At 49.4% G+C, this 25,387-nt stretch overlaps 1 protein-coding gene across 3 annotated transcripts in view; it reads right to left on the reverse strand.

Moving 5' to 3' along the window:
* Nucleotides 1–22,421: 22,421 nt before the first annotated feature.
* The window catches only part of CLIP2 (CAP-Gly domain containing linker protein 2), a 109,409-nt gene continuing 106,443 nt past the window's right edge, over nucleotides 22,422–25,387 (reverse strand). For 2 of the 3 annotated variants that reach the window (XR_004058073.1, XM_030933075.1), the window contains exon 17: nucleotides 22,422–24,561. Coding sequence is in view for 2 of the 3 variants with exons in the window: in XM_030933075.1 (XP_030788935.1) it covers nucleotides 24,550–24,561 (12 nt within the window). In the remaining variant the exon portion in view is untranslated. The remainder of the gene's footprint in view (nucleotides 24,562–25,387) is intronic. The other variant, XM_030933076.1, reaches the window with a different exon arrangement.

Consider the following 25,387-nt stretch of genomic DNA (forward strand, 5'->3'; position numbering starts at 1 on the left):
GAGTCAGGGTGAGCCTGGGGGATCCGAAGGGAGGTGCTGGCAGATGGAGCTCCTGGTAGCAGTGAGATGTGGTGGGAGATATGGCTAAGAAACCCAACAGGACAGGCCTTGAGTGTAGGACTAAGAGGCCTGTCTTTATCCTGAGGGCAATGGGGGAGCCTTAGTGGGTTATATACAGAGGATTGACATGGTCATATCTAATTAAAATTTTTTGGATGTATTTTTATATGAGACAGGGCCTTGCTCTGTCACCCAGGCTGGATGCAGTGGTGTGATCTCAGCTCACTGAAGCCTCCACCTCCTAGGCTCAAGTGATCCTCTGGCCTTAGACTCCCGAGTAGCTGAGAATACACGTACTTACGACCACACCTGGCTAATTGTTGTATTTTATTTTGTAGAGACAGGGGTCTCTGTTGCCCAGGCTGGTCTTGAATTCTTGGGCTCAATCGATCCTCCCAAAGTGCTGGGATTACAGGAGTCAGCTACCAATCTGATTGTTAGATTTGTTGCTTAGGTGTCCAGAGTGTGAAAGGGCTGTACTGCAGGAACTAGAGCGGGCAGGAGTGCAGTGGGGGTCACAGGCTGTTAGAGCCAGGGTCCATGCTCAGGCTGCAAGGCCTCATGACCCTTCAGGGGTCCAGGAGCCTGGACCTCTTAGGACAAAGGGCCTGACTGAGCCCAGGAGAACTGCTTGAACCTGGAAGGCGGAGCTTGCAGTGAGCTGAGATCTCGCCACTGCACTCTACCCTGGGCAAAAGAGCGAGACTCTGTCTCAAAAAAAACAGCAAAGCCAGAAGCAACCAGCTTGGCCTGGAGGCACTAGAAAGTGCCTTTGAACCAGGGCTTGAAAGATGATATAGCTGTCCTGGTGACCTTTGCCTCTCTGAGCCTCCGTTTTCCCATCAGTGAATTAAGGGGGTGGGTGGTGTGATCACTATGGAGCTTTGCTCACCTCTGGCTCCGAAACCACACACGATCTCCTTAGCCTCACAACCAATGTGTAAGGGTAAAGTGCGTGATGCGCACATCTAACAAATGAGGACACAGAGACTCAGAGAAGGGGAGAGATTTGCCCAAGGCCATTCAGGTCTTCAGTGCTGGAATTAGACCTGGTCCCTGTATCTCACACAGCAGGATCATGTAGGCTTTATGAGTTCCTAGAGTATTTGGGGAGAGCAGATCCTCATGGGAGTACAATAAGAGGAAAAGTGGGGCAAGCCAGGGCCATGGTCCCTGAGGGTAGGGGCCACCAGGAAACATTTCCTTTCTGTTCTCCAGATCTCAGCCCCAACCTGCCTCTTCCAGGAAGTCTTCCTAGATTTCTTGCTTCTCTGAGCTACTTCCTCCCCTCCTGTCTGCATTGACCATATGACCTGAACCTCTCAGGTGATTCCCTTCTTGCAGGAAGCTCCCATCTCCCTCCCTGGACTGTGGCTTCATCAAGAGTTGGGATGGAGGCTGGGCGCAGTGGCTCATGCCTGTAATCCCAGCACTTTGGGAAGCCAAGGTGGGAGGATTGCTGAGCCCAGGAGTTCCAGACCAGTCTGGGCAACATAGCAAGACCCTCATCTCAATTAAAAAAAAAAAAAAAAAAGAAGAAGTGGCCGGGCAAGGCAGCTCACTCCTATAATCCCAGCACTTTGGGAGGCCAAGGCGGGTAGATCGCTTGAGATCAGGAGTTCGCAACCAGCCTGGCCAACACGGTGAAACCCTGTCTCTACAAAAAAAAAAATTAGCTGGACATAGTGATGCATGTCTGTAATCTCAGCTACTCGGGAGGCTGAGGCACAAGAATTGCTTGAACTTGAGAGGTGGAGGTTGCGGTGAGCTGAGATCGAGCCACTGCATTCCATCCTAGGCAACAGAGTAAGACTCCATTTCGAGAAAAAAACAAAAAAGAGTTAGGATGGACTTCCTTCCTTCCTTCCTTCCTTCCTTCCTTCCTTCCTTCCTTCCTTCCTTCCTTCCTTCCTTCCTTCCTTCCTCCCTCCCTCCCTCCCTCCCTCCTTCCCTCCCTCCCTCCCTTCCTTCCTTTTTCCTCCCTCCTTCCCTCTTTCCCTCCCTCCCTCTCTTTTTCTTCTTTCTCTCTCTCTTTTTCTTGACAGAGGCTTGCTCTGTCACCCAGGCTGTACTGCAATGGTGCAGTCTCAGCTCACTGCAGCCTCGATCTCCTGGGCTCAAGTGATTCTCCCACCTCGGCCTCCTGAGTAGCTGGGACTAGTGGTGCACACCAACATGCACGCCTAATTTTTTATTTTTTGTAGATACGGATCTCACTATGTTGCCGAGGCTGGTCTCAAACTCTGGCCTCCCACCTCGGCCTCCCAAAGTGCTGGGATGACAGGTTTAAGCCATCTTACCCAGCCGAGTCCCTTTCTTTCTCAGCCCCTGTGCCTCCTAGTCTCATATGTGGCCTAGCACACACCTGGGGAAACAGGATGGGCAGTCCCTGAATACCCGCATCTCCTTTTTAAAATAATAATAATTAATTTTAATTATTGTTATTTAATTAATAATTATTATTTAGATAAATTTAGATAAATAATAATAATAATTTTATTATTATTTTAAATATAATAATAATTATTATTTAGATACAGGGTCTTGCTGTGTTGCCCATGCTGGTGTCAAACTCCAGAACTCAAGCGATCCTCCCATCTCAGCCTCTCAAAGTGCTGGGATTACAGGTTCATTTCCAACACACAGGAGGACCTTAATAACTCCACATGTACTGGACACAGGCGTGGTGCCTGGCCAGTGGGCCCTGACACAGGTCACCTTTCCTCAGCAGGGCTGGGCACTCCCAGAGGGCAGGGACTGTGTTGTCTTCCCTTTATGGCCCACGACTCCTTCCCCAGGAGTTCCCTGTGTGGGGTTGAAGTGATGGTTGGTGTTCCATAAGGCACTTGGGGATCTGAAGTCACTTTGCTTCTGAGGTCCATGTCTCCGCTAGCATTACATAGAACACCTGCTTAGGGCAGGGCACAGTGGCAGACCCTGGACACAGAGGAAATAGCTCTGTTCTCTCAGAGGGAGTCTGGCTGAATGCTGGAGGAACCCTCAATCACTGAGGGGTGGAGCTGACAATCAAACACCCCAGCTACGAGTCTGAGGCATCCTGTCCCCAGCCTCATGGAGAGTTCCCAGCAAGACCCATCCCCAGCTGCCCCCAAAGTTCACCTGCTCATAAACACACTCTTTTTTGTTTGTTTGCTTTTTTTTTTTTGAGACAGAGTCTCGCTCTGTTGGCCAGGCTGGAGCGCAGTGGCACAGTCTAGGCTCACTGCAACCTCTTCTCCCGGGTACAAGCAATTTTCCTGCCTCAGCCTCCTGAGTAGCTGGGGTTACAGGCACCTGCCACCATGCCCAGCTAATTTTTGTATTTTCAGTAGAGATGGGGTTTCACCATGTTGGCCAGGCTGGTCTCAAACTCCTGACCTCAGATGATCCAACAGCCTCGGCCTCCCAAAGTGCTGGGATTACAGGCGTGAGCCACCACACCCAGTCCTTATAATTTTTTAACTTCCTGTAGAGATGGGGTCTCATTCTGTTGTCCAGGCTGGTCTCAAATACCTGGCCCCAAGCAATCTTCCCACGTCAGCCTCCCAAGTAGCTGGGATTAGAGGCATGAGCCACTGCGCCTGGCTGAGGGAGGGTTTTGGAGAAGAAAGGGCAGAAGTAAACTGAGAGAAGGACTGGGCAGTGTGTCCAGTGGCTCAGAGCAGCTGCTCAGCTCCCTCTTCAAGGAGAAGCGTGACGTTCCGTGGCAAACTTTGACAAATCCACCTCTCCAAAACCTCGTTCAAGTTTGCTGTTCTCACAGAAATAGGAAATTCTGTCATCTTTGTTTGGATTCCTCAAAAGCAGAGCCAGAGAATTTGGGTGCAGTGGCTTGGGAGGTGATCCCAGGACACCTGTGAGGGGTGGGACAGGGAAGAAGTCACTAAAGGGGACATTTACGACTGAGCACGGTGGCTCACACCTACAGTCCCTGCACTTCAGGAGGCCGAGGCGGGAGAATCGCTTGAGCTCAGGAGTTCAAGACCAGTCTGGGCAACATAGCGTGAACCCATCTCTATTAAAAATTTAAAAAATTACCTGGGTGTGGTGGCTCATACCTGTGGTCCCAGCCACTCAGTAGGCTGAGGTAGGAGGATCACCTGAGCCCAGGAGATTGAGGCTACAGTGAGCCGTGATCGCGCCACTATACTCCAGCCTGGGTGGCAGAGTGAGACCCTGTCTCAAAAAATAGTGATAGTAAAAAATAAAATTTTTAAAATAAAAATAAAGGCCGGGTGCAGTGGATTATGCCTATAATCCCAGCACTTTGGGAGGCCGAGACGGGCGGATCACGAGGTCAGGAGATTGAGACCATCCTGGCTAACATGGTGAAACCCCGTCTCTACTAAAAATACAAAAAAAAAAAATTACCCGGGTGTGGTGGTGGGCACCCGTAGTCCCAGCTACACGGGAGGCTGAGGCAGGAGAATGGCGTGAACCCGGGGGGCGGAGCTTGCAGTGAGCCGAAATCACGCCACTGCACTCCAGCCTGGGTGACAGAGTGAGACTCCATCTCAAAAACAAAAACAAAAACAAAAAAATTAGCCAGGCATGGTGGTGCATGCCTGTAATCCCAGCTACTCAGGAGGCTGAGGCAGGAGGATCACTTGAACCCAGGAGACAGAGGCTGCTGTGAGCCATCGTGCCACTGCACTCCAGCCTGGGTGACAGAGCAAGACTCTGTCTCAAAAATAGTAAACAAACAAATAAATAAATAAATAAAAATAAAGAGTGCGTTTATGGGCAGGGCATGGTGGCTCATGCCTGTAATACCAGTACTTAATACTGGTGACAGAGCTGGAGTGCAGAATGAAAAATCATATATATAATTTTTTTTTTTTTTTGAGATAGAGTCTCGCTCTGTCGCCCAGGCTGGAGTGCAGTGGCACGATCTCGGCTCACCACAAGCTCCACCTCCTGGGTTCACGCCATTCTCCTGCCTCAGCCTCTCGAATAGCTGGGACTACAGGTACCCGCCACCAAGCCCGGCTAATTTTTTTTTGTATTTTTAGTAGAGGTGAGGTTTCACCATGTTAGCCAGGATGGTCTCGATCTCCTGACCTCGTGATCTGCCCGCCTCCATCCACCTCCCAAAGTGCTGGGATTACAGGCGTGAGCCACTGCGCCCGGCCTGTTTTTTGTTTTTTTTTTTTTTTTTTTGGTAGAGACTGGGGTCTTGCTATGTCTCCCAGGCTGGCTTTGAACTCCTGGGCTCAAACGATCCTCCCACCTCGGCCTCTAAAGCACTGGGATTACAGGCATGAGCCACTGCACCTGGCCAAAAAATTTTAAAATTAGCTGTGCGTGGTGGTGCATGCCTGTAGTCCCAGCTACTCAAGAGGCTGAGGCAGGAGGATTGCTTAAGCCCAGGAGGTCGAGGCTACCTCCAGCCTGGGCGACAGAGTGACAGCCCGTCTCTAAAAAAATAAAAATAACAACACACAAACAGGCTGGCCACATAGAGTTTTGTGAGGATTGAATGAATGCCTGGAAGGTTAAGAAGCAATCACTGAGAAAAATAAGGACTTTTAGGCTCAGAAAATGAAAGAGCCAGGTCAGGCACGGTGGCTCACGGCTATAATCCCAGCAATTTAGGAGGCCGAAGAGGGCGAATCACTTGAGGTCAGGAGTTGGAGCCCAGCCTGGCCAACATGGTGAAACCCCATCTCTACTAACAATACAAAAATTAGTTGGGCATGGTGGCTTATAGTCTCACCTATGTGGGAAGCTGAAGCAGGAGAATTGCTTGAACCCCGGAGGCAGAGGTTGCAGTGAGCCAAGATCATACCACTGCACTCCACCATGGGCATGGAGTAAGACTCTGTCTCAAAAAAAAAAAAAAAAAAAAAGCCAGCAAAGATTTAAAATCAAGAGTTTTCTTTTTAATCATGATAAATAGTTAAGATGAAAGAAATTAAAAGACTAGCACCAATAAGATGAATACTTTATAAACGGGAGGGCTAATGTGTATTCCAAAGTTAAAATCAGCAAATACAAAATTAAAATGAAAAGCTATGAAGTTGGTCTTAAAAGTAACTCTCCACAAGAGATAAAAGTTTAGAGGTTCAAAATAATGATAAAACAAAGTGACAACGTAAATGTGATTTAAGAAGATAGACAATCAATGCCTCAGGTCTGGGATTAAAAGATGAAAAATACGAACATTAAAGATGTAAGTCTGAGAAGACGGAGATGACCACCCAGGAGACGGAGGGACGGTGCAGAGAAGGGGATTGCAGATGAAGAACTGGCATTAGGGAGAAAGAATATCATGTTTCCCTTCCCTTCCCTTCCCTCCCTCCCCTCCCCTCCCCTCCCCTCCCCTCCCCTTCTTTGCTTTTCTTTTCTTTTCTTTTTTTCTTTAAAAATATATGGGGTCAGTCCAGGCGTGGTGGCTCATGCCTGTAAACCCAGCACTTTGGGAGGCCGAGGTGGGCGGATCATGAAGTCAAGAGATTGAGACCATCCTGGCCAACATGGTGAAACCCCGTCTCTACTAAAAATACAAAAAAATTAGCTGGGCGTGGTGGCAGGCACCTGTAGTCCCAGCTAATCGGGAGCCTGAGGCCAGAGAATCTCTTGAACTCGGGAGGTGGAGGTTGCAGTGAGCAGAGATCGCGCCACTGCACTCCAGCCTGGCGACAGAGCAAGACTCCATCTCAAAAAAAAAAAGATATGGGTCTCTCACTATGTTGCTCCAACTCCTGGGCTCAAGTGATCCTCCTGCCTCAGCCTCCCAAAGTGCTAGGAATACAGGCATGAGCTACCGCACCTGGCCCATATTTATTTTCTGAATAAGATATAAACTTTCAAGTAAAGAGGACAGAAAGAAAGGAAGGAAGGAAAGAAGGAAGGAAGGGAGGGAGGGAGGGAGGCAGGGAGGGAAGGAGAGAGGGAGGGAGGGAGGGAGGGAAAGCAAAGAAAACAGAAACAGAAAAGCTGTTTTATTTATTTATTTGTTTGAGGCAGGGTCTTGCTCTGTCATCCAGGCTGAAGTGCAGTGGCGTGATCATGGCTCACTGCAGCCCTGGCTTCCTGGACTCAGGTGATCCTCCCACCTCAGCCTCCCCAGTAGTGGGATTACAGGCATGTGCCACTACGCCCGGGGTTTTGCCATGTTGCCCAGGTTGGTCTCGAACTCCTGAGCTCAAGGAATCCTCCTGCCTCGACCTCCCAAAGTGCCGGGATTACAGGTGTGAGCCACCATGTCCAGTACAGAAAAGTTGTTTTAAAGAAAACAATTCTGGCTGGGTGTGGTGGCTCACGCCTATAATCCCAGCACTTTGAGAGGTTGAGGCAGGTGGATCACTTGAGGTCAGGAGTTTGAGACCAGCCTGACCAACATGGCAAAACCCTATCTCTACTAAAAATACAAAATTCGCTGGGCATGGTGGCGCATGCCTGTAATCCCAGCTACTTGGGAGGCTGAGGCAGGAGAATTGCTTAAACCCGGGAGGCGGAGGTTGCAGTGAAAGAGATTGCACCACTGCACTCCAGCCTGGGCGACACAGTGGGACTTTATTTCAAAATAAAGAAGGAAAAAGAAAGAAACAAAAAAGAGAGAAAGGAAAGGAGGAAAGAAAAGAAAAGAAAAGAGAAAGAGAGATGGAAAGGTGGGGGAGGGAGGGAGAGAAGGCAGGCAGGCAGGAAGGAGGGAGGCAAGGAGGGGGTGAGGGAGGGAGGAAGGAAGGGAGGGAGGGAGGGAGGGAGGGACAGAGGGAGGGAAAGAAGGAAGGAAGGAAGGAAGGAAGGAAGGGAAGGAAGGGAGGGAGGGAAGAAGGGAAGAAAGGGAGGGAAGAAGGGAAGGAAGGAAGGAAGGAAATCAATCAGTTAATAGAGTTACTAAAGATGGTCAAATAAACTCAAATTACAAAAAAAAAAAAAAAAAGGACAATTAGGTGACTTGGAAAGGGTATAGAAAGAGGACAGTTCGTCAGGATGCGAGGGCAACCTGGTAGTGTCTGGAGCTCTGGGAGAGCAGTTAAGTAGGAGCGCAAGATTGAAGATGGAAGTGTGTGCAGTGGTGGAACTGATCAATCCATCTAACAGCCACTCATGAGCACCTACTGTGTGCCATGCCCTGGGCTAAGACTCAGAGATATGGGGGTGGCAGTGGTGGCTCATGCCTGTAATCCCAGCACTCTGGGAGGCTGAGAAAGGCCAATCATTTGAGCCCAAGAGTTAGAGAGACCAGCCTGGGCAACATGGTGAAACCCTATGTCTCTAAAAATGCAAACAATTAGCTGGGCATGGTGGTGCGCACCTGTAGTTACCGCTACTTGGAAGGCTGAGGAAGGAGGATGTCTTGAGCCCGGAGATGAAGGCTGCAGTGAGCTGATGGCACCACTGCACTCCAGCCTGGGCAACAGAGTGACACCCTGTCTCACACACACACACGAGGAAAAAAACACAAAATTTCACTTAGGAGAAATAAGTTTAAGAGATCCAAGTATAACCTGGTGGCTATCCTTGGTAACAATGTGTTCTAAACTTGAAAAGTACCCAGAGAGTAGATTTGAAGTGTTCTCAGCACACTCCCCACAAAAAGATAAATGAGGTAATGCATATGCTAATTAGTTTGATGTAGCCGGTCCACACTTTATGCGTATTTCAAAACATCATGTTGCACACCATAAACAGATACAACTTTTGTCAATTTAAAAAAAGAGGTTAGAGATATGTTGGAGTGCACACAGCGTGCTCCCCTCTAGGGAGAGAGGTGTGAACCAAGTTCCTGATGGGCGCATCTCTGCAGGCCATGGAGAAAAAGTGTGTGTGTGCATGTGTGTATGTGTGCACAGGTGTGGATGTATATGCATGTATATGCGTGTGTGTATGTGTATTGTTTGTGTGTATATATGTGTATGTGTTTATGTGTGTGTATATATCTGTAATGTGTGTGTGCATGTGTACATGTGTGTATGTGTGTGTACATGTATGTGTTTTTGTGTCTGTGTATGTATTTGTGTGTCTGTGTACGTGTACCCATCGTGTTTGTATGTGTATATGTGTGTGTATATGTGTGCCTGTAACACCTGCATATGTGTGTAGGTATGTGTGCATGTGTATGTGTGTGTGTGTACATGTATGTGTGTGCTTTTGTGTCTGTGTTTGTATTTGTGTGTCTGTGTACATGTATCCATAGTGTTTGTATGTGTATATGTGTGTGTATATGTGTGCCTGTGTGTAACACCTGCATATGTGTGTAGGTATGTGTGTATGTGTATATGTATATGTGTACGTGTATGTGTATGTATTTGTGTGTGTTCATATCTGTAGTGTTTGTGTGTTTATGTGTATGTATGTGTATATGTGTATTTGTGTGTGTCTGTGTATGTGTCTGTAGTGTGTATGCATGTGTATGTGTGTATATATGTGTGTAACACCTGTATATGTGTGTATGTGTATATGTGTACATGTGTATGTATTTGTGTGTCTGTGTACGTGTGTTTGTGTATGTGTATGTCTATGTGCATGTGTGTATATGTATGTGTATATGTGTGTATGTGCATATGTGTATTATGTGTATGTGTACATGTTTGTGTGTATATGAATGTCTGTGTAATATATGCATAAGTATGTATGTGTATACATGTGTATATGTGTACATGCACGTCTGTGTACATCTGTAGTGTTTGTGTGTATGTGCATGTATTTTTGTGTCTGTGTACATGTGTCTGTAGTGTTTGTGTATGTATGTGTCTATGTGTATGTGTGTATGTTTGTATGTGTCTACGTGTGTATGTGTATTGTTTCTGTATGTGTATGTTTGTGTATATGTGCATCTTTGTGTAACATGTGCATATGCATGTGTGTATGCATATGCATACGTACGTGTACATATGTGTGTGTGTCTGTTTCTGTGTGTCTGTGTATTTGTGTGTGTCTGTGTACATGTGTCCGTAGTGTTCGTATGTGTATTGTGCTTCTGTATGTATGTGTGTAGATATGTGTCTCTGTGTAACACATATGTATGTATGTGTGTATGCACGTATGTATATGTGTACATGTATGTGTATATATTTGTGTACATGTGTCTGTAGTGTTTGTGTGTGTATGTGTGTGTATATGTGTATATATGTATGTGTGTACATGTGTGTCTGTGTGTGTATATATGATGTGTACGTGTACATGTGTCTCTGTGTCTGTGTGTTTGTGTGTGCCTGCATGTGTGTGGTCACTTGGAAAGGCCTGAGGGTGTGGTGTTGGAGGCAGGATCTGAGGCCTGAACTGGGGGCTGGGGACAGAGCCCAGAGTGTGATGAACATGACAGACCCCAGGCTGCGGACCTGGTGCACGGCCGTGAAGGTGCTCCTGGTGAACTCCAGGCTCGGGGCTGCTGGGAAACTGAGGCACAGCTGTGCGTGGGGCCAGCCGGAAGAGGCAGCTGTGGCAGCGGGAGAGGGCGGCTGGGAGGGGGTCTAGGCGGGGCTGGAGCCGCCCTGGAGGCAGCAGGTCCTTCCCTCTGCTGGTAGCTCCAGAGAAAGGGCCCAAAGCCTTGCCCAAGGTTCCAGAGAAGCTTCTAGAACTGAGCATCCTGGTTATTTGTCCTATACCATGTTCCTCCTGAATTTACACTGGACCCCAACTTCAGTCTCAAGACACTTCCCAGCCTCTCTTGGGGAGTGGCAGCGGGATCAGGGTGAGTGCCCAGCTGAGGTCGGCAAGGGGGACGCAATGAGGGGGTTCAGGACAGAGAATTCAGGCCAGGGTCAGCACTGTGGAAGGAGCCCAGACTCCAGGGAGGGGAGGCAGCTCTGTGTGGGAGGAGGGAGGCCAGGGTAGTCCTGGCCCGGTGCGGTCCCGGGGAGGGGATGAATGTCCACGCCCTGGCTGGCCTCTTTCCCAGAGATGGAAGCATGGACACACACGCATACTCACAGACAGGCCTGAACCAAGTCTGGCAGGACACGGGAACAGGGAGCTCTGGGGCCAGGAGCCGGGACACCTGGGTCCCCGTTGTTGCTCTTGCGTGCAAAGCTGGCCTGTGTCTCCTTCTGCAGCCCTAAAGCCCAGCCTGGACCAGAGGGTGGAATGGACAAGCCGCGGTGAGAGGGCCGAGGGTGACACCTGGTGGTGAGTTGGAGGCATCACAGGCAAGACTTGGCTGGTAGGCCTCTTGCCGCCCAGCGGTGCGTGGTGTCACCCACCCCCCCAGCCTCCCCTCCTGTTCTTCACCCTAGGGCTCCACAAAAGGAGAAGGCTAGTGTCTCCCCATCGGACCTGGAGGGTTTGATCAATGTCTCCCCGGCAGACAGAGCAAAGAGAAGTGGGGCAAGAGAAGTCCCAGGTTTTTCTTTGTATTTTTTTTTGTTTTGTTTTGTTTTTGAGACAGAGTCTTGCTCTGTCACCCAGGCTGGGAGTGGAGTGGGGCTCACTGCAACCTGCGCCTCCCGGGCTCAAGCAGTTCTCCTGCCTCAGCCTCCCGAGTAGCTAGGCTTACAAGCATGTGCCACCACGCCTGGCTAATTTTTGTATTTTTAGTAGAGATGGGGTTTCACCCTGGTAGCCAGGCTGGTCTTGAACTCCTGACCTCAAACGATCTGCCTGCCTTGGCCTCCCAAAATGCTGGGATTACAGGCGTGAGCCATTGTGCCTGGCTAATTTTTTATGTTTAGCAGAGACAGGGTTTCACCATGTTGGCCAGGCTGGTCTCGAATTCCTGACCTCAGGTGATCCACCCTCCTTGGCCTCCCAAAGTGCTGGGATTACAGGCGTGAGCCACTGCGCCTGGCCTAAAAGTCCCCATTTCTGAGCTCCCCTCAACATCAGACAGACACTGTGTTGGAGGCGGAGGGTTGCACAGGTTGTCACCATAACCCCATACCATGGAGATGCCTTTCAAAGGCCAGTGCTGTGCACCTTGGGGTGGAAGGGTCATGAGGACACCCCCTACCCCGCTTCAGACCACACTGGTTCAATCCCCACCCCCAAAACACTGATGCTCCAAGCTTTGGTCTTCTTCCCAAAGCTGGACCCAGGGCCACATCCCAGGAGTGACCCAGATAACGATACCCCCCACCCCTACCCAAACCATGATTTCCAAGATTTCCCGCTGGGACCCCATGCCTGAGGTTTATGCTCCCACTTTATAGATGGGAAAACTGAGGCTGGGGAGGGAAGGGCTTTGCCCAGGGCTACGGGCTGGTTACCGCCCAAGTCAGAGTCGGGACTTGGGTCTCAGCTGCTGTAAGGTGCTGCCTTTTTTTTTTTTTTTTTTGAGACAGGGTCTTGCTCTGTTGCCCAGGCTGTAGTGTAGTGGCACAATCATAGCTCACTGTAGCCTCGATCTCCCAGGCTCAAACAAGCCTTTTGCCTCAGCCTCCTGAATAGCTGGGACTACAGAGTGTGCCACTGTGCTTGGCCAATTTAAAAAATATATATTTACATATACATATATACATGCCCGGTGCGGTGGCTTATGCTTATAATCCTTGCACTTTGGGAGGCCGAGGCGAGCGGATCACCTGAGGTCAGGAGTTGGAGACCAAACTGGCCACCATGATGAAACCCCCTCCCTACTAAAAATAAAAGAAAAATTAGCTGGGTGTGGTGGCGGGTGCCTGTAATCCCAGCTACTCAGGAGGCTGAGGCAGGAGAATCACTTGAACCCAGGAGGCGGAGGTTACAGTGAACCGAGAATGTGCCACTGCTCTGCAGCCTGGACAACAATATATATTTATTTAAAAATATAATATGTATATATATTAAACATATATATTATTTATATATATATATATTTGGTAGAGATGGCAATCTCACTATGTTGTCCAGGATGGTCTCTAACTCCTGGCCTCAAGCGATCCTCCCACCTCGGCCTCCCAAAGTGCTGGGATTACAGGTGTGAGCCACCACACCTGGCTGATGCTGCCTCTTGATCACAGATCTACAGTCCTGTGAGTTATAAGGCAATACTAGGCAATTCACCTACATCAGAACTTATAAAAGGAGGCCCCAGCTGTCGGTGCTGAGAAACAATGAGAGAGGAGAATTGCTTTAGAGCACTGTCTTAACCGTGCGCTGCTGAGGTTCTAGGAGGGATAATTCTTTGTTCCGCGGCTCTGTCCTATGCATCGTAGGGTATTTAGCAGCATCCCTGGCCTCTGTTCCCTACATGCCAGTAACTTGCCCCTGTTGTGACCACCAATAATGTCTCTCAATATTGCCAAATGTCCCCTAGAGGACAGAGTACCCCCGGTTGAGAACTACAGGCTTGGACAGAGCTGTGTGGCAAATCCCACCTTCCAGGCAAGGGTGGGGTTACGGGTTACTATCTCCCACCTGAAGCCTCGTAGTCGGGGTGGGCTGTAAGAAGACTCCTTGGAGAGCTTATTAGCCCTCCCTGGCAGTGGATGGGTGCCTAAGATTTTAGGTCCTGAATTGAGGCTATGTTTGCAATTCTTTTTTTTTTTTTTTTGGAAACAGGATCTTGCTCTGTTGCCCAGGCTGGAGTGCAATGGCGTGGTTATAACTCACTGCAGTCTTGAACTCCTGGGCTCAAGTGATCCTCCTGCCTCAGCCTCCCTAGTAGCTGGGACCACAGACATGCAGCACCATGCCCGGCTAACTGGTTTTTTGTTTTTATTTTTGTTTTAGATTTTGGGGTCTGGTTATGCTGCCCAGGCTGGTCTTGAACTCCTGACCTCAAGCGATCCTTCCACCTCTGCCTCCCAAACTGCTGGGATTATAGACATGAGCCACTGCATCCAGCCTCGCCCACTTTTTGAGAGGCTGATGAAGTGTAAGGGCCTGTCCAAGCTTTTCTCCAGTAATAGGGGCAGGACAACCCCTACTTGGAGAGGTTTAAGGACAAATTGAGAGAGAAAAATAAAGTTGCTGTTAAGATTATGCCCTGTGAATCCTGCTTAGATCTTTGTCTTTGGCATTCTGCCAATTATATTTCTTTTTTTTTTTTTTTTTTTTTTTTTTTTTTTTTTTTTTTTTTTTTTGAGACGGAGTCTCGCTCTGTCACCCAGGCTGGAGTGCAGTGGCCGGATCTCAGCTCACTGCAAGCTCCGCCTCCCGGGTTCACGCTATTCTCCTGCCTCAAGCCTCCGGAGTAGCTGGGACTACAGGCGCCCACCACCTCGCCCGGCTAGTTTTTTTGTATTTTTTTTAGTAGAGACGGGGTTTCACCGTGTTAGCCAGGATGGTCTCGATCTCCTGACCTCGTGATCCGCCTGTCTCGGCCTCCCAAAGTGCTGGGATTACAGGCTCGAGCCACCGCGCCCAGCCTGCCAATTATATTTCATACACTGTATGTAGATGTGTATTTCCTTTTATATTTATTTATTTATTTTTGAGATGGAGTCTCTGTCACCCAGGCTGGAGTGCGGTGGCGCAGTCTTTGCTCACTGCAACCTCCACCTCCCGGGTTCAAGCGATTCTCCTGCCTCAGCCTCCCAAGTAGCTGGGATTACAGGTGGTACCACCACATCAGCTAATTTATATATTTTTAGTAGAGATGGGGGTTTCACCATGTTGGCCAGGCTGGTCTCGAACTCTGACTTCAAGTGATCTGCCTGCCTCTGCCTCCCAAAGTGCTGGGATTACAGGCGTGAGCCACCGCACCTGGCCTGGATTTCTTTTTATTTATAATGTTTGGAGTCCTTTCTTTCTTTTTCTTTTTATTTATTTCTTTTTCTTTTTTTTTTTTTTTTTTGAGATGGAGTCTCACTTTGTCACCCAGGCTGGAGTACAATGGCGTGATCTCAGCTCACGACAACCTCTGCCTCCTGGGTTCAAGCGATTCTCCTGCCTCAGCCTCCTGAGTTGCTGGGATTACAGGTTCCCACCACCAAGCCCGGCTAAGTTTTGTATTTTTAGTAGAGACAGGTTTTCACCATGTTGGCCAGGCTGGTCTTGAACTCCTGACCTCAAGTGATCCACCTGCCTCAGCCTCCCAAAGTGCTGGGATTACAGGCGTGAGCCACCACGCCTGGTCTGGAGTTCTTTGTACTTTGTATTCACCTCTTTCATCAATTCTGGAAGTTTCTCAGCTGTTTCCTCTTTAATGCTTTTCTTCAATTCTATTTTCTTTGCCACCCGATTAGACTTTTAATTTTCTTTGGGTCTTATTTATTCAGCAAATATTTGTTGATCATGATTCCAGACACAAGTCTAGGCATTTGGAATATGTAAGCTCCCCATGCGGTTTACATTCTAGATTCTTTTATTTTTCACATTTTTATTTAGAGACAGGGCTTCACTCTGTTGCCCAGGCTGGAGTGAGGTGGCATGATCATAGCTCACTGCAACCTCCAATTCCTGGGCTCAAGCGATCCTCCAACCTCAGCTTCCAGAGTAGCTGGGTCTATAGACATGTGCCACCATGCCTGGCTAATTAAAAAACAAACAAACAAAAAAACACATTTGTTTATACAGATGGGATCTTGCTATGTTGCCCAGGCTGGTCTGTAACTCCTGTGCTCAAGTGATCCTCCCATCTCAGCTTCCCAAAGTGCTGGGATTACAGGTATGAGCCACTGTGCCCAGCCATCATGCCACCTTTTTTGCATAGCCCACACTAAATAAAGATCCTCACCATACCCAGGTTTCTTCTATCCATAATACTTACAGTTTTCAAATGTCTGAGATGTCATGTCTTCTAGATTTTCCTGGAAGAATATTTTCTTTTTCAAAAAAGGTCTTGTTCTGTCACCAAGGCTGGAGTGCAGTGATATGATCATAACTCACTGCAGCCTGCAATTCCTGGGCTCAAGTGATCCTCCTGCCTCAGCCTCTCTAATAGTAGGGACTACAAGTGCACAGCACCATGCCCAGCTAATGGTTTTATTTTTTGTAGAGATGGGGGTCTCACCATGTTGCACAGGCTGGTCTCAAACTCCTGGGCTCAAGTGATCCTCCCACTTCGACCTCTCAAAGCACTGAGATTACAGGCACGAGCCACCGCACCCACCCCTGGGATAATATTTCATTTTTATTTTTTTTTTTTATTTTTATTTTTTTTTTATTTTTATTTTTTTATTTTTTATTTTTATTTTTTTTTTTTTTTTTTATTTTTTTTTTTTTTTGAGGCGGAGTCTCGCTCTGTCGCCCGGACTGGAGTGCAGTGGCCAGATCTCAGCTCACTGCAAGCTCCGCCTCCCGGGTTTACGCCATTCTCCTGCCTCAGCCTCCCGAGTAGCTGGGACTACAGGCGCCCGCCACCTCGCCCGGCTAGTTTTTGTATTTTTAGTAGAGACGGGGTTTCACCGTGTTAGCCAGGATGGTCTCGATCTCCTGACCTCGTGATCCGCCCGTCTCGGCCTCCCAAAGTGCTGGGATTACAGGCTTGAGCCACCGCGCCCGGCCCGGGGGGGGATAATATTTCATAAGAGGGTGCTTTATCTGGGTATTTTTCACTGTGGAACCTCAAGCAGGGTCTGGGCCATCTTGTCATTTTCTTTTTTCTTTTTTTTGGAGACACAGTTTCACTCGGTCGCCCAGGCTGGAGTGCAGTGGCAAGAACTCAGCTCACTGCAACCTCGCCTCCCGAGTTCAAGTAATTCTTCTGCCTCAGCCTCCAGAGTAGCTGGGACTACAGATGCACACCACCACTCCCAGCTAATTTTTGTATTATTAGTAGAGACAGGGTTTCACCATGTTGGCCAGGCTGATCTCAAACTCCTGACCTCAAGTGATCCACCCGCCTCAGCTTCCCAAAGTGCTGGGATTACAGGTGTGAGCCACCGCGCCTGGCCTTTGGTGTTATTATTAACAAATAATAATTTTTCATACTGGTACACGTGAAATCATGGCAACTATCATAATGTACTTTTTTTTGTTTGTTTGTTTTTGGTTTTTTTTTAGACAGGGTCTAACTCTATTGCCCATGCTGGAGTGCAGTGATGAAATCATGGCTCACTGCAGCCTTTAACTCCTGGGCTCAAGCTCTCCTCTCATTTTGGCCTCCCAAAGTACTGGAATTACAGATGTGTGCCACCATACCTGGCTAGATTTTCCTTTCCTTCTTCCATCTCTCTCTCCCTCCCTCCCTCCCTCCCTCCTTCCTTTCCTCCCTCCCTCATTTTCCTTTTCTCTCTTTCTCTCTTCTTTCTCTCCTTCTCTCTTTCTTTTAGACAGGGTCTCACTCTTTTGCCTAGGTTGGACTGCAGTGGTATGATCACGGCTCACTGCAGCCTCAATCTCCTGCACTCAGGTGATCCTCCCATCTCAGCCTCCAAAGTAGCTGGGCACACACCGCAAGCATACACTACCACATCTGGCTCATATTTTTTGAGATGGAGTCTTGCGCCATCACCCAGGCTTGAGTGCAGTGGTGTGATCTCAGCTCACTGCAACCTCTGCCTCCTGGGTTCAAGTGACTGTCGTGCCTCAGCCTCCCAAGTAGCTGGGATTACAGGCACCCGTCACCATGCCCTGCTAATTTTAAAAAATATTTTTATAGAGAGACGAGGTTTCACCATGTTGCCCAGGCTGGTCTCAAACCCCTAAGCTCAAGTGATCTACCTGCCTCGCCCTCCCAAAGTACTGGGATTATAGGCATGAGCCATGGCCCCTGATCCGGCTAATTTTTAATATTTTGTAGAGATGAGGTCTCACCGTGTTGCCCAGACTGGTCTTGAACTCCTGAGTTCAAGCGATCCTCCTGCCTCAGCCTCACAAAGTGCTGGCATTACAGGCATGAGCCACCGTGCCCAGCCTTTTCTTCTTCTTTTTTTAAGTTTCCTTGTTAGTAGGCAAGGATAGACTTTGTTTTTTTTGTTTGTTTGTTGAGATGGAGTCTCGCTGTGTCGCCAAGCTGGAGTGCAGTGGCACGATCTCGAGTTACTGCAACCTCTGCCTCCTGGATTCAAGCAATTCTCCTGCCTCAGCCTCCTGAGTAGCTGGGACTACAGGCGCCTGCCACCATGCCCGGCTAATTTTTGTACTTTTAGTAGAGACGAGGTTTCACCATGTTGGCCAGGATGGCCTTGATCTCTTGACCTTGTGATCTGCCCGCCTCCGCCTCCCAAAGTGCTGGGATTACAGGCGTGAACCACTGCACCCGGCTTCTTTTTCAAAAAGTATCTTATGAGGTGAAGTGCACACAACGTTAATTTAATCATTTTGTAGAGGCACTAGTACATTCACAATGTCATACAGCTACCATCTCTACCATTTCCTTCCTTTTTGTTGTTTTTTACTGTTTCTTGTTCAGGTGAATTCCAAAACATTTTCATCACCCCATAGTCATTACGCAGTTCCTCCCCATTTTCCTTAGCCCTTGGCCTCTGGCAATCGGCAATCTGCCTGTGTCTCCATGGATTCATCTTTGTGGATATTTCACATAAGTGCAATCACACAGTACGTGACTGTTTGTGTCTCTCTGCTTTCACTTAACAGGATGCTTTGGAGGTATATCCACGTTGTAGCAAATGTCAGTGTTTCACTCCTTTTTTGAGATCAAGTCTTGCTCTGTGGCCCAGGCTGGTATGCAGTGGCACGATCTTGGCTCCCTGTAACCTCCGCCTCCTGGGTTCAAGCATTTCTCCTGCCTCAGCCTCCCGAGTGGCTGGGATTACAGATGCTTGCCACCATATCTGGTTAATTGTTTTGTATTTTTAGTAGAGATGGGGTTTCACCATGTTGGCCAGTCTCGAACTCTGACCTCAAGAGATCCACCCACCTCAGCCTCCCAAAGTGCTGGGATTACAGGTGTGAGCCACCGTGCCTGGCCGTTTCATGCCTTTTTATGGCCAACTAACCTTCCATTATATGGACAGACCACATTGGTTTATCCATTTGTCTGTTGATTGGACATTTGTCTTATTTCCACTTTTTGGCTATTGCAAATAATGCTGCTATTAACATGTGTGTACACGATTTTCTGTGGAAATGCTTTAATTTATCTTGAGTATATAATTAGGAGTAAAACTTCTGGGTCATATGGTAACTCTGTGTTTTAACATTTTGGGGCTGCGCATGGTGACTCATGCCTGTAATCCCAGCCCTTTGGGAAGGGTGAGGTGGGAGGATTGCTTGAGCCCAGGAATTTACAACCAGCCTGAGCAACATAGTGAGACCCTCGTCTCTAAAAAAAAGTTAAAAAAAGTCTCTTAAAAAAAAAAAAGTAAAAAAAACATACTTTGAGGAACTGGTGCGGTGGCTCATGCCTGTAATCCCAGCACTTTGGGAGGCCGAGGCGGGTGGATCACTTGAGGTCAGGAGTTCAAGACCAGCCTGGCCAACATGTCAAAACCCTGTCTCTACTAAAAATACAAAAATTAACTGGGTGTGGTGGCGCACATATGTAATCCCAACTACTCAGGAGGCCGAGGCAGGAGAATCACTTGAACCTGGGAGGCAGAGGTTGTGGTGAGCCAAGATTGCACCTCCAGCCTGTTGCCCAGGCTGTTTTGTTTTGTTTAAGATGGAGTCTTAAAAAACAAAAAATATATTTTGAAGAACTGCCAAACTTTTCTGAAGCAGCTGCCCCATTTTACATTCCCACCAGCAATACATGAGTTTCAATTTCTCTACATCCTTGTCAACACTTGCTACTGTCTTTTTAAAAGTTTTAGGCATCCTAGTAGGTGTGAAGTGGTATCTCTTTGTGGTTTTGATTTGCATTTCCCTAATGACTCATGTTGTTACGCATCTTTTCACATGTTATTGATCATTTGTACATCTTCTTTGGAGCAAGATGTTTTCGGATCCTTTGCCCATTTTGATTTTATTTTTTATTTTTAGAGTTGGAGTCTCACTCTGTGATCCGGGCTGAAGTGCAGCCTCATACTCCTGGGCTCAAGTGATCCTTCTGCCTCAGCTTCCCAACTAATTGGGACTACAGGTACATACCACTAGACCTGGGTAATTTATGTATTTATTTATTTTTATTATTTATGTGTTTATTTATTGAGATGTAGTCTTGCTCTCTCGCCTAGGCTGGAGTGCAGTGGCATGATCTTGGCTCATTGCAACCTCCACCTCCCAGGTTCAAGCGATTCTCCTGCCTCAGTCTCCCAAGTAGCTGGGATTACAGGTGCGCGCTACCACGCCTGGCTAATTTTTGTATTTTTAGTAGAGACAGGGGTTTCACCCTGTTGACCAGGCTGGTCTCGAAGTCCTGACCTCAGGTGATCCACCAGCCTCAGCCCTCCAAAGTGCTGGGATTACGGGCAGGAGCTACTGTGCCTGGCTTTTTTTTTTTTTTTTTTTTTTTTAAGAGACAACATTCTTGGTATGCTGCCTAGGCTGGTCTTGAACTCCTGGGTTCAAGTGATCCTCCCGCCTCGGCCTCCCAAAGTGCTGGGATCATAAGCATAAGCCACCTGGCCCAATGTTTGTTTTCTAGTTTGGGTCATTGTACTGCGGTTATGTGGGCTGTTAATGCCAGGGAGAGCTGGGAAAGAATGTATGGGAATGCCACTATTTTTTGCAATTATTCTGTAAGTCTAAAATGATCTCGAAATCAAAGAGTTAAAAAAGAGTTGGGCAAGCGCAATGGCTCATGCCTGTAATCCTAACACTTTGGGAGGCTGAGGTGAGACGGTTATTGGAGCCCAAGAGTTGGAGGTTGCAGTGAGCCATGATGGAGACTTTGCCTTTCAACCTTGGTGACAGAGGAAGGCCCTATCTCTAAAAAAACAAAAACAAAAACAAAACAAAACAAAACAACAACAACAAAAATGGCAGGTGCGGTGGCTCATGCCTATAACATCAGCACTTTGGGAGGCTGAGGCAGGCGGACCACTTGAGGTCAGGAGTTCGAGACCAGCCTGGCCAACATGATGAAACCTGGTCTCTACTAAAAATACAAAAATTAGCCGGGTGTGGTGGTGTATGCCTGTAGTCCCAGCTACTTGGGAGGCTGAGGCACGAGAACCTGGGAGGTAGAAGTTGAATTGAGCTGAGATCATGCCACTGCACTCCAGTCTGGGCAACAGAGTGAAACTCTTGTCTCTACAAGATAATAATAATAATAATAATAATAATAATAATTACACAAAACATATTTTGAGGAACTGACATGGTGGCTCACACCTGTAATCCCAGCACTTTGGGAGGCTGAGGCAGGTAGATCATTTGAGGTCAGGAGTTTGAGACCAACCTGGCCAACATGATGAAACCCCATCTCTACTAAAAATATAAAAATTAGCCAGGTGTGGTGGCATGCACCTGTAATCCCAGCTACTTGGGAGGCTGAGGCACGAGAATTGCTTGAACCTGAGTGGCGGAGGTTGAAGTGAGCAGAGATTATGCTGCTGCACTGCAGCCTGGGTGACAGAGCGAAACTCCATCTTGGGGGGGGAAAAAAAGATCCTCGTTCCATCTTCCAGGGAGGCAACCTCCACTTGAAAGCCTATTTGTTTTTTTTGTTTTTTGAGACAGAGTCTCGCTCTATTGGCAGGCTGGAGTGCAGTGGTGCAATCTCAGCTCACTGCAACCTCCACTTCCTGGATTCAAGCAGTTCTCCTGCCTCAGCCTCCCGAGTAGCTGGGACTACAGGCATGCGCCACCACACCCGGCTAATTTTTGTATTTTTATTAGAGACAGGGTTTCACCGTGTTAGCCTGGATGGTCTCGATCTCTTGACCTCATGATCCACCCGCCTGGGCCTCCCAAAGTGCTGGGATTACAGGGGTGAGCCACAGCGCCTGGCCTTGAAAGCCTATTTGAGGCCGGGCGCGGTGGCTCAAGCCTGTAATCCCAGCACTTTGGGAGGCCGAGACGGGCGGATCACGAGGTCAGGAGATCGAGACCATCCTGGCTAACACGGTGAAACCCCGTCTCTACTAAAAAATACAAAAAAACTAGCCGGGCGAGGTGGCGGGCGCCTGTAGTCCCAGCTACTCGGGAGGTTGAGGCAGGAGAATGGCGTAAACCCGGGAGGCGGAGCTTGCAGTGAGCTGAGATCCGGCCACTGCACTCCAGCCTGGGCGACAGAGCGAGACTCCGTCTCAAGAAAAAAAAAAAAAAAAAAAAAAAAAAAAAAGAAAGCCTATTTGACCACAAAGTTTGCAACACGTTGTGCTGTTGATCTGATCTCCAGAAAGCCTGCTGCAGGAACCAGAATTTGCCCACTGAGGCTGGAAACCTCATCGGACTCATCACAAGTGTGTGAGCGGATCCATTACTGTTTCTGTTGATTTTTTTTGCAGGCCTATTTATCCCTCCAGCAGGTTCAAATGTGAACCCAGGACCTGTCCTCTGCCTGTCCTTGCTAAGGTTCCTCTCCCGGGACAAGGACAGCCCCAGATGTCTTCAGCTCCAGCCTCCCTGAGGTCGTGCCTACCTGGGAAGCAATGAGCTGGCAGAGGGCAGGATCGGGGGCCATCTCCTGGCACCAGGGTGCCCAAGAATTGGGAGAGATCGGGAAGCCCAGGGTCCCCACGGAGAGGAGCAGACGAGACAACTGCAGGGGTCCTGGACCTGTCACAAGCTTTATTGTCCCGAGCACAGACTCGCCACACTTCAACAATTCCACTGTGGGGAGGGGAGGGGTGCAGGAAGAACCTGGGGAGGGGACATGGCTGAGCCACGCCCGGGCGGCCACACCAGGCAGGCTGAGAGGCCCACAGAGGCAGAAGCTCCCAGGGAAACCGCTTCTTGGACACCCATCACCAGGAGCCCACCTCCGGCGGCTCAGCTTCTCCCAGCGCTCGGCTAGGTGGACCTCTGGCTGTTAGTAGACTAATCGGTGCCCCTGCAGATGGGGCAGAGCTGCCTGATTTTGCTAGAAAGAGCTGTATTTGACCCTGGGTTAGGCCACTAAAGCATCGCTTCTAGACAGCTGTTAATAGAACTGCATGCGAGAGCTACCAAAAGCCAACAGGGACTGGGAGGTGGGCCGGGGGGACCGACTCTGACTCCCCGATAGGCTGCATTTGGGCAGGAACGTGAGCGCCACCTACCTGTAGCAGGTGGTACTCACGAGGGCAACCTGGGCCTTTCCTATGAATTGCACACGTGTCCTGTGCGTTTTGGGAAAGCCGGGACGGGGCATCGGGCTTCTCCTTCTGGTCCCCTGATGGGGGAGGCCTCACAGGAAAACACTCCCTGAGCTGCCGGAGGGTGGGGCAGGGCCCCCTGTGCTGATGCCGGGGTGCAAAGCTGTAAGCAACCTGTCAGTCCTCCAGCAGAGAGGTGGAGGCTGCAGGGCCAAGGCTGGCTTTTTCCACCACGCACAGGCCTGGGATAACTTAGCAGGGTTGAGGGGAAGACGGGTGGGGGGCAGTTAGATTTCTCTTACTCCCAGCCCCTGTTAGGAGATGGGGCTGGAGACGCTCTGTGCAGGTGCCTGGCAAGAGCAGGAAGGGATGTTCCATGTGGCACCCACACCCCGAATGCCTGGCTGTGTGTACTTGTGTGTGTATACAGCACCTCTAGGCTGTAGGAACATTTGCAGTATCTGTGGGCACGGTCCTGCCAGGCCTGGGTCTCAGTCCCAGAAACCAAGTATGTGTCTCTGTGTGGCCTGAGCGTGGTTCACAGCAAACGCCGCCACCCACTCAAACACCACCACCCACCCACACGGTCATCTGTGCACACGTGGTCCCTCTGAGTGCATGCGTGCGTGTGTGTGTGTGCACACGTGAACGTGGTATGCACATAAGGACCTGCTTAGATGCATCTGCAGGTGGGTGCAGATGTTTGCAACATCTGGTCAACCCCAGGGGAACCGTATTACTGACCTTTGACCTGCCTAGAGCCTCCACTCTGAGCTGCCTCTGCCCTGGGCTCTGAGTCTGGGTTTGCCCAAGGTCACGGTGGGAGGTGAGGAGAGGGGCTTCCAAACCTTCGTTAACACTGCATCTCTGGCCTTGGTGACATCTTCGGCCAGCAGCTTAGAGGTGTGTGTGTGTTGGTGTTGGTGGGCGGCGGGAGAAAGATCCTGTTCCCCTGCCCTCCGCCCCCGCCAACACCTTCAACCTGGGGGCCTTGCTGGGCAGGCAGGCTGGCTGAGGGGAACTGGTACCACTGTTTGAAGAAAGTTCAGAAGGTGGGGACAAGAAGCCCTGGGGACTGCCTTGGCCTGGAAGTGGCTTCGGAAAAGGGGCCCCCACTTGGCTCTTAAAGACTGGACGTTCCCCCTTGGTGCCTGCATGGACAAACTTAGCCCCACCCTGCTCCCCTCCCCCCCGCTGGCCCCTCTGGGGAGACCGGAGGGAGAACGGCCAGAAAGAGGACAGGGGCGCTAAGATGGTCCTAAGGGCAGCTCCTTCTGGACAGAGGGTCCTGGCCGGATACCCTCTGCCTGCACTGACAAAATCCAGAAGCTGCCGGGTGTCCAGGCCGAAGGTCCCCGGGTCAGGCCAGGGCTGTACCGTTCACACTCTCTGTGGAAGGCTGGGCTTGAGGAAGCGTCCTGGTCTGGCAGGGGATCAGGGTGGGGGATTGTCCGCGGCGGTGAGTACGTTATTGTTACACTGTTTTGTCTCCAAAGTGACAGTCCTGGCTCCTGCCTGGACGAGGTGCTGCTGGGCAGCCGCGCAAGGGGACTCTGGTGTGGACTGGACCACTCCACACGGTATCCCCTCAGGGTCAGTGCTTGTCCTAGAGAGAATAAAGAGCATCATCAGAAAGGGTCTCAGAGAGCCTGGAGGGCCAGGCAGTCAGAGCGGGGGTCAGGGAGGAAAGGAGGTGGGGCTGGGTGGGGGAGGAGGGAACACCAGCATAGAGGGAACTGTGCCCGCCAAGGCCCTGAGGCAGGAAGTGCCTCCCTGCTGTGTGTTTGGGGCTGAGTGAGACAGCAGGTGGGGTGGGAGGTGCTGATGGGAAGCTGAGGGGAAGAAGCAGGTTTTTTGTTTGTGTGTCTGTTTGTTTGTTTTGAGACAGAGTCTTGCTCTGTCACCAGGCTGGAGTGCAGTGGTGTGATCTCAGCTCGCTGCAACCTTCTACTCCCTGGTTCAAGCGATTATCCTGGTTCAAACCACTCTCTTGCTTTGGCCTCCTGAGTAGCTGGGGTAACAGGCATGTGCCACACCCAGCTAATTTTTGTATTTTTAGTAGAGACGGGGTTTCACCATGTTGGCCAGGAGAGTCTTGATCTCCTAACCTCGTGATCCACCCACCTCGGCCTCCCAAATTGCTGGGGTAGGCGTGAGCCACCGCACCCAGCCAGAAGCAGGTTTTACAAAGAGCCCTGAGTGCCTGTGCGGGGCTAGATCAGAGGAAATTAAACTGGAGACTCCAAGTCTCAGTTTTCACATCTTTCTTTCTTTTCTTTTCTTCTTTTTTTTTTTGAGAGACAGAGTCTTGCTCTGTTGCCCAGGCTGGAGTGCAGTGGCACAATCTCGGCTCACCACAACCTCCGCCTCCTGACTCAGCCTCCGAGTAGCTGGGACTACAGGCATGTGCCACCACACCCAGATGATTTTTT

Source organism: Rhinopithecus roxellana, chromosome 6 (assembly GCF_007565055.1).
Source record: "Rhinopithecus roxellana isolate Shanxi Qingling chromosome 6, ASM756505v1, whole genome shotgun sequence".
Lineage (NCBI taxonomy): Eukaryota > Metazoa > Chordata > Mammalia > Primates > Cercopithecidae > Rhinopithecus > Rhinopithecus roxellana.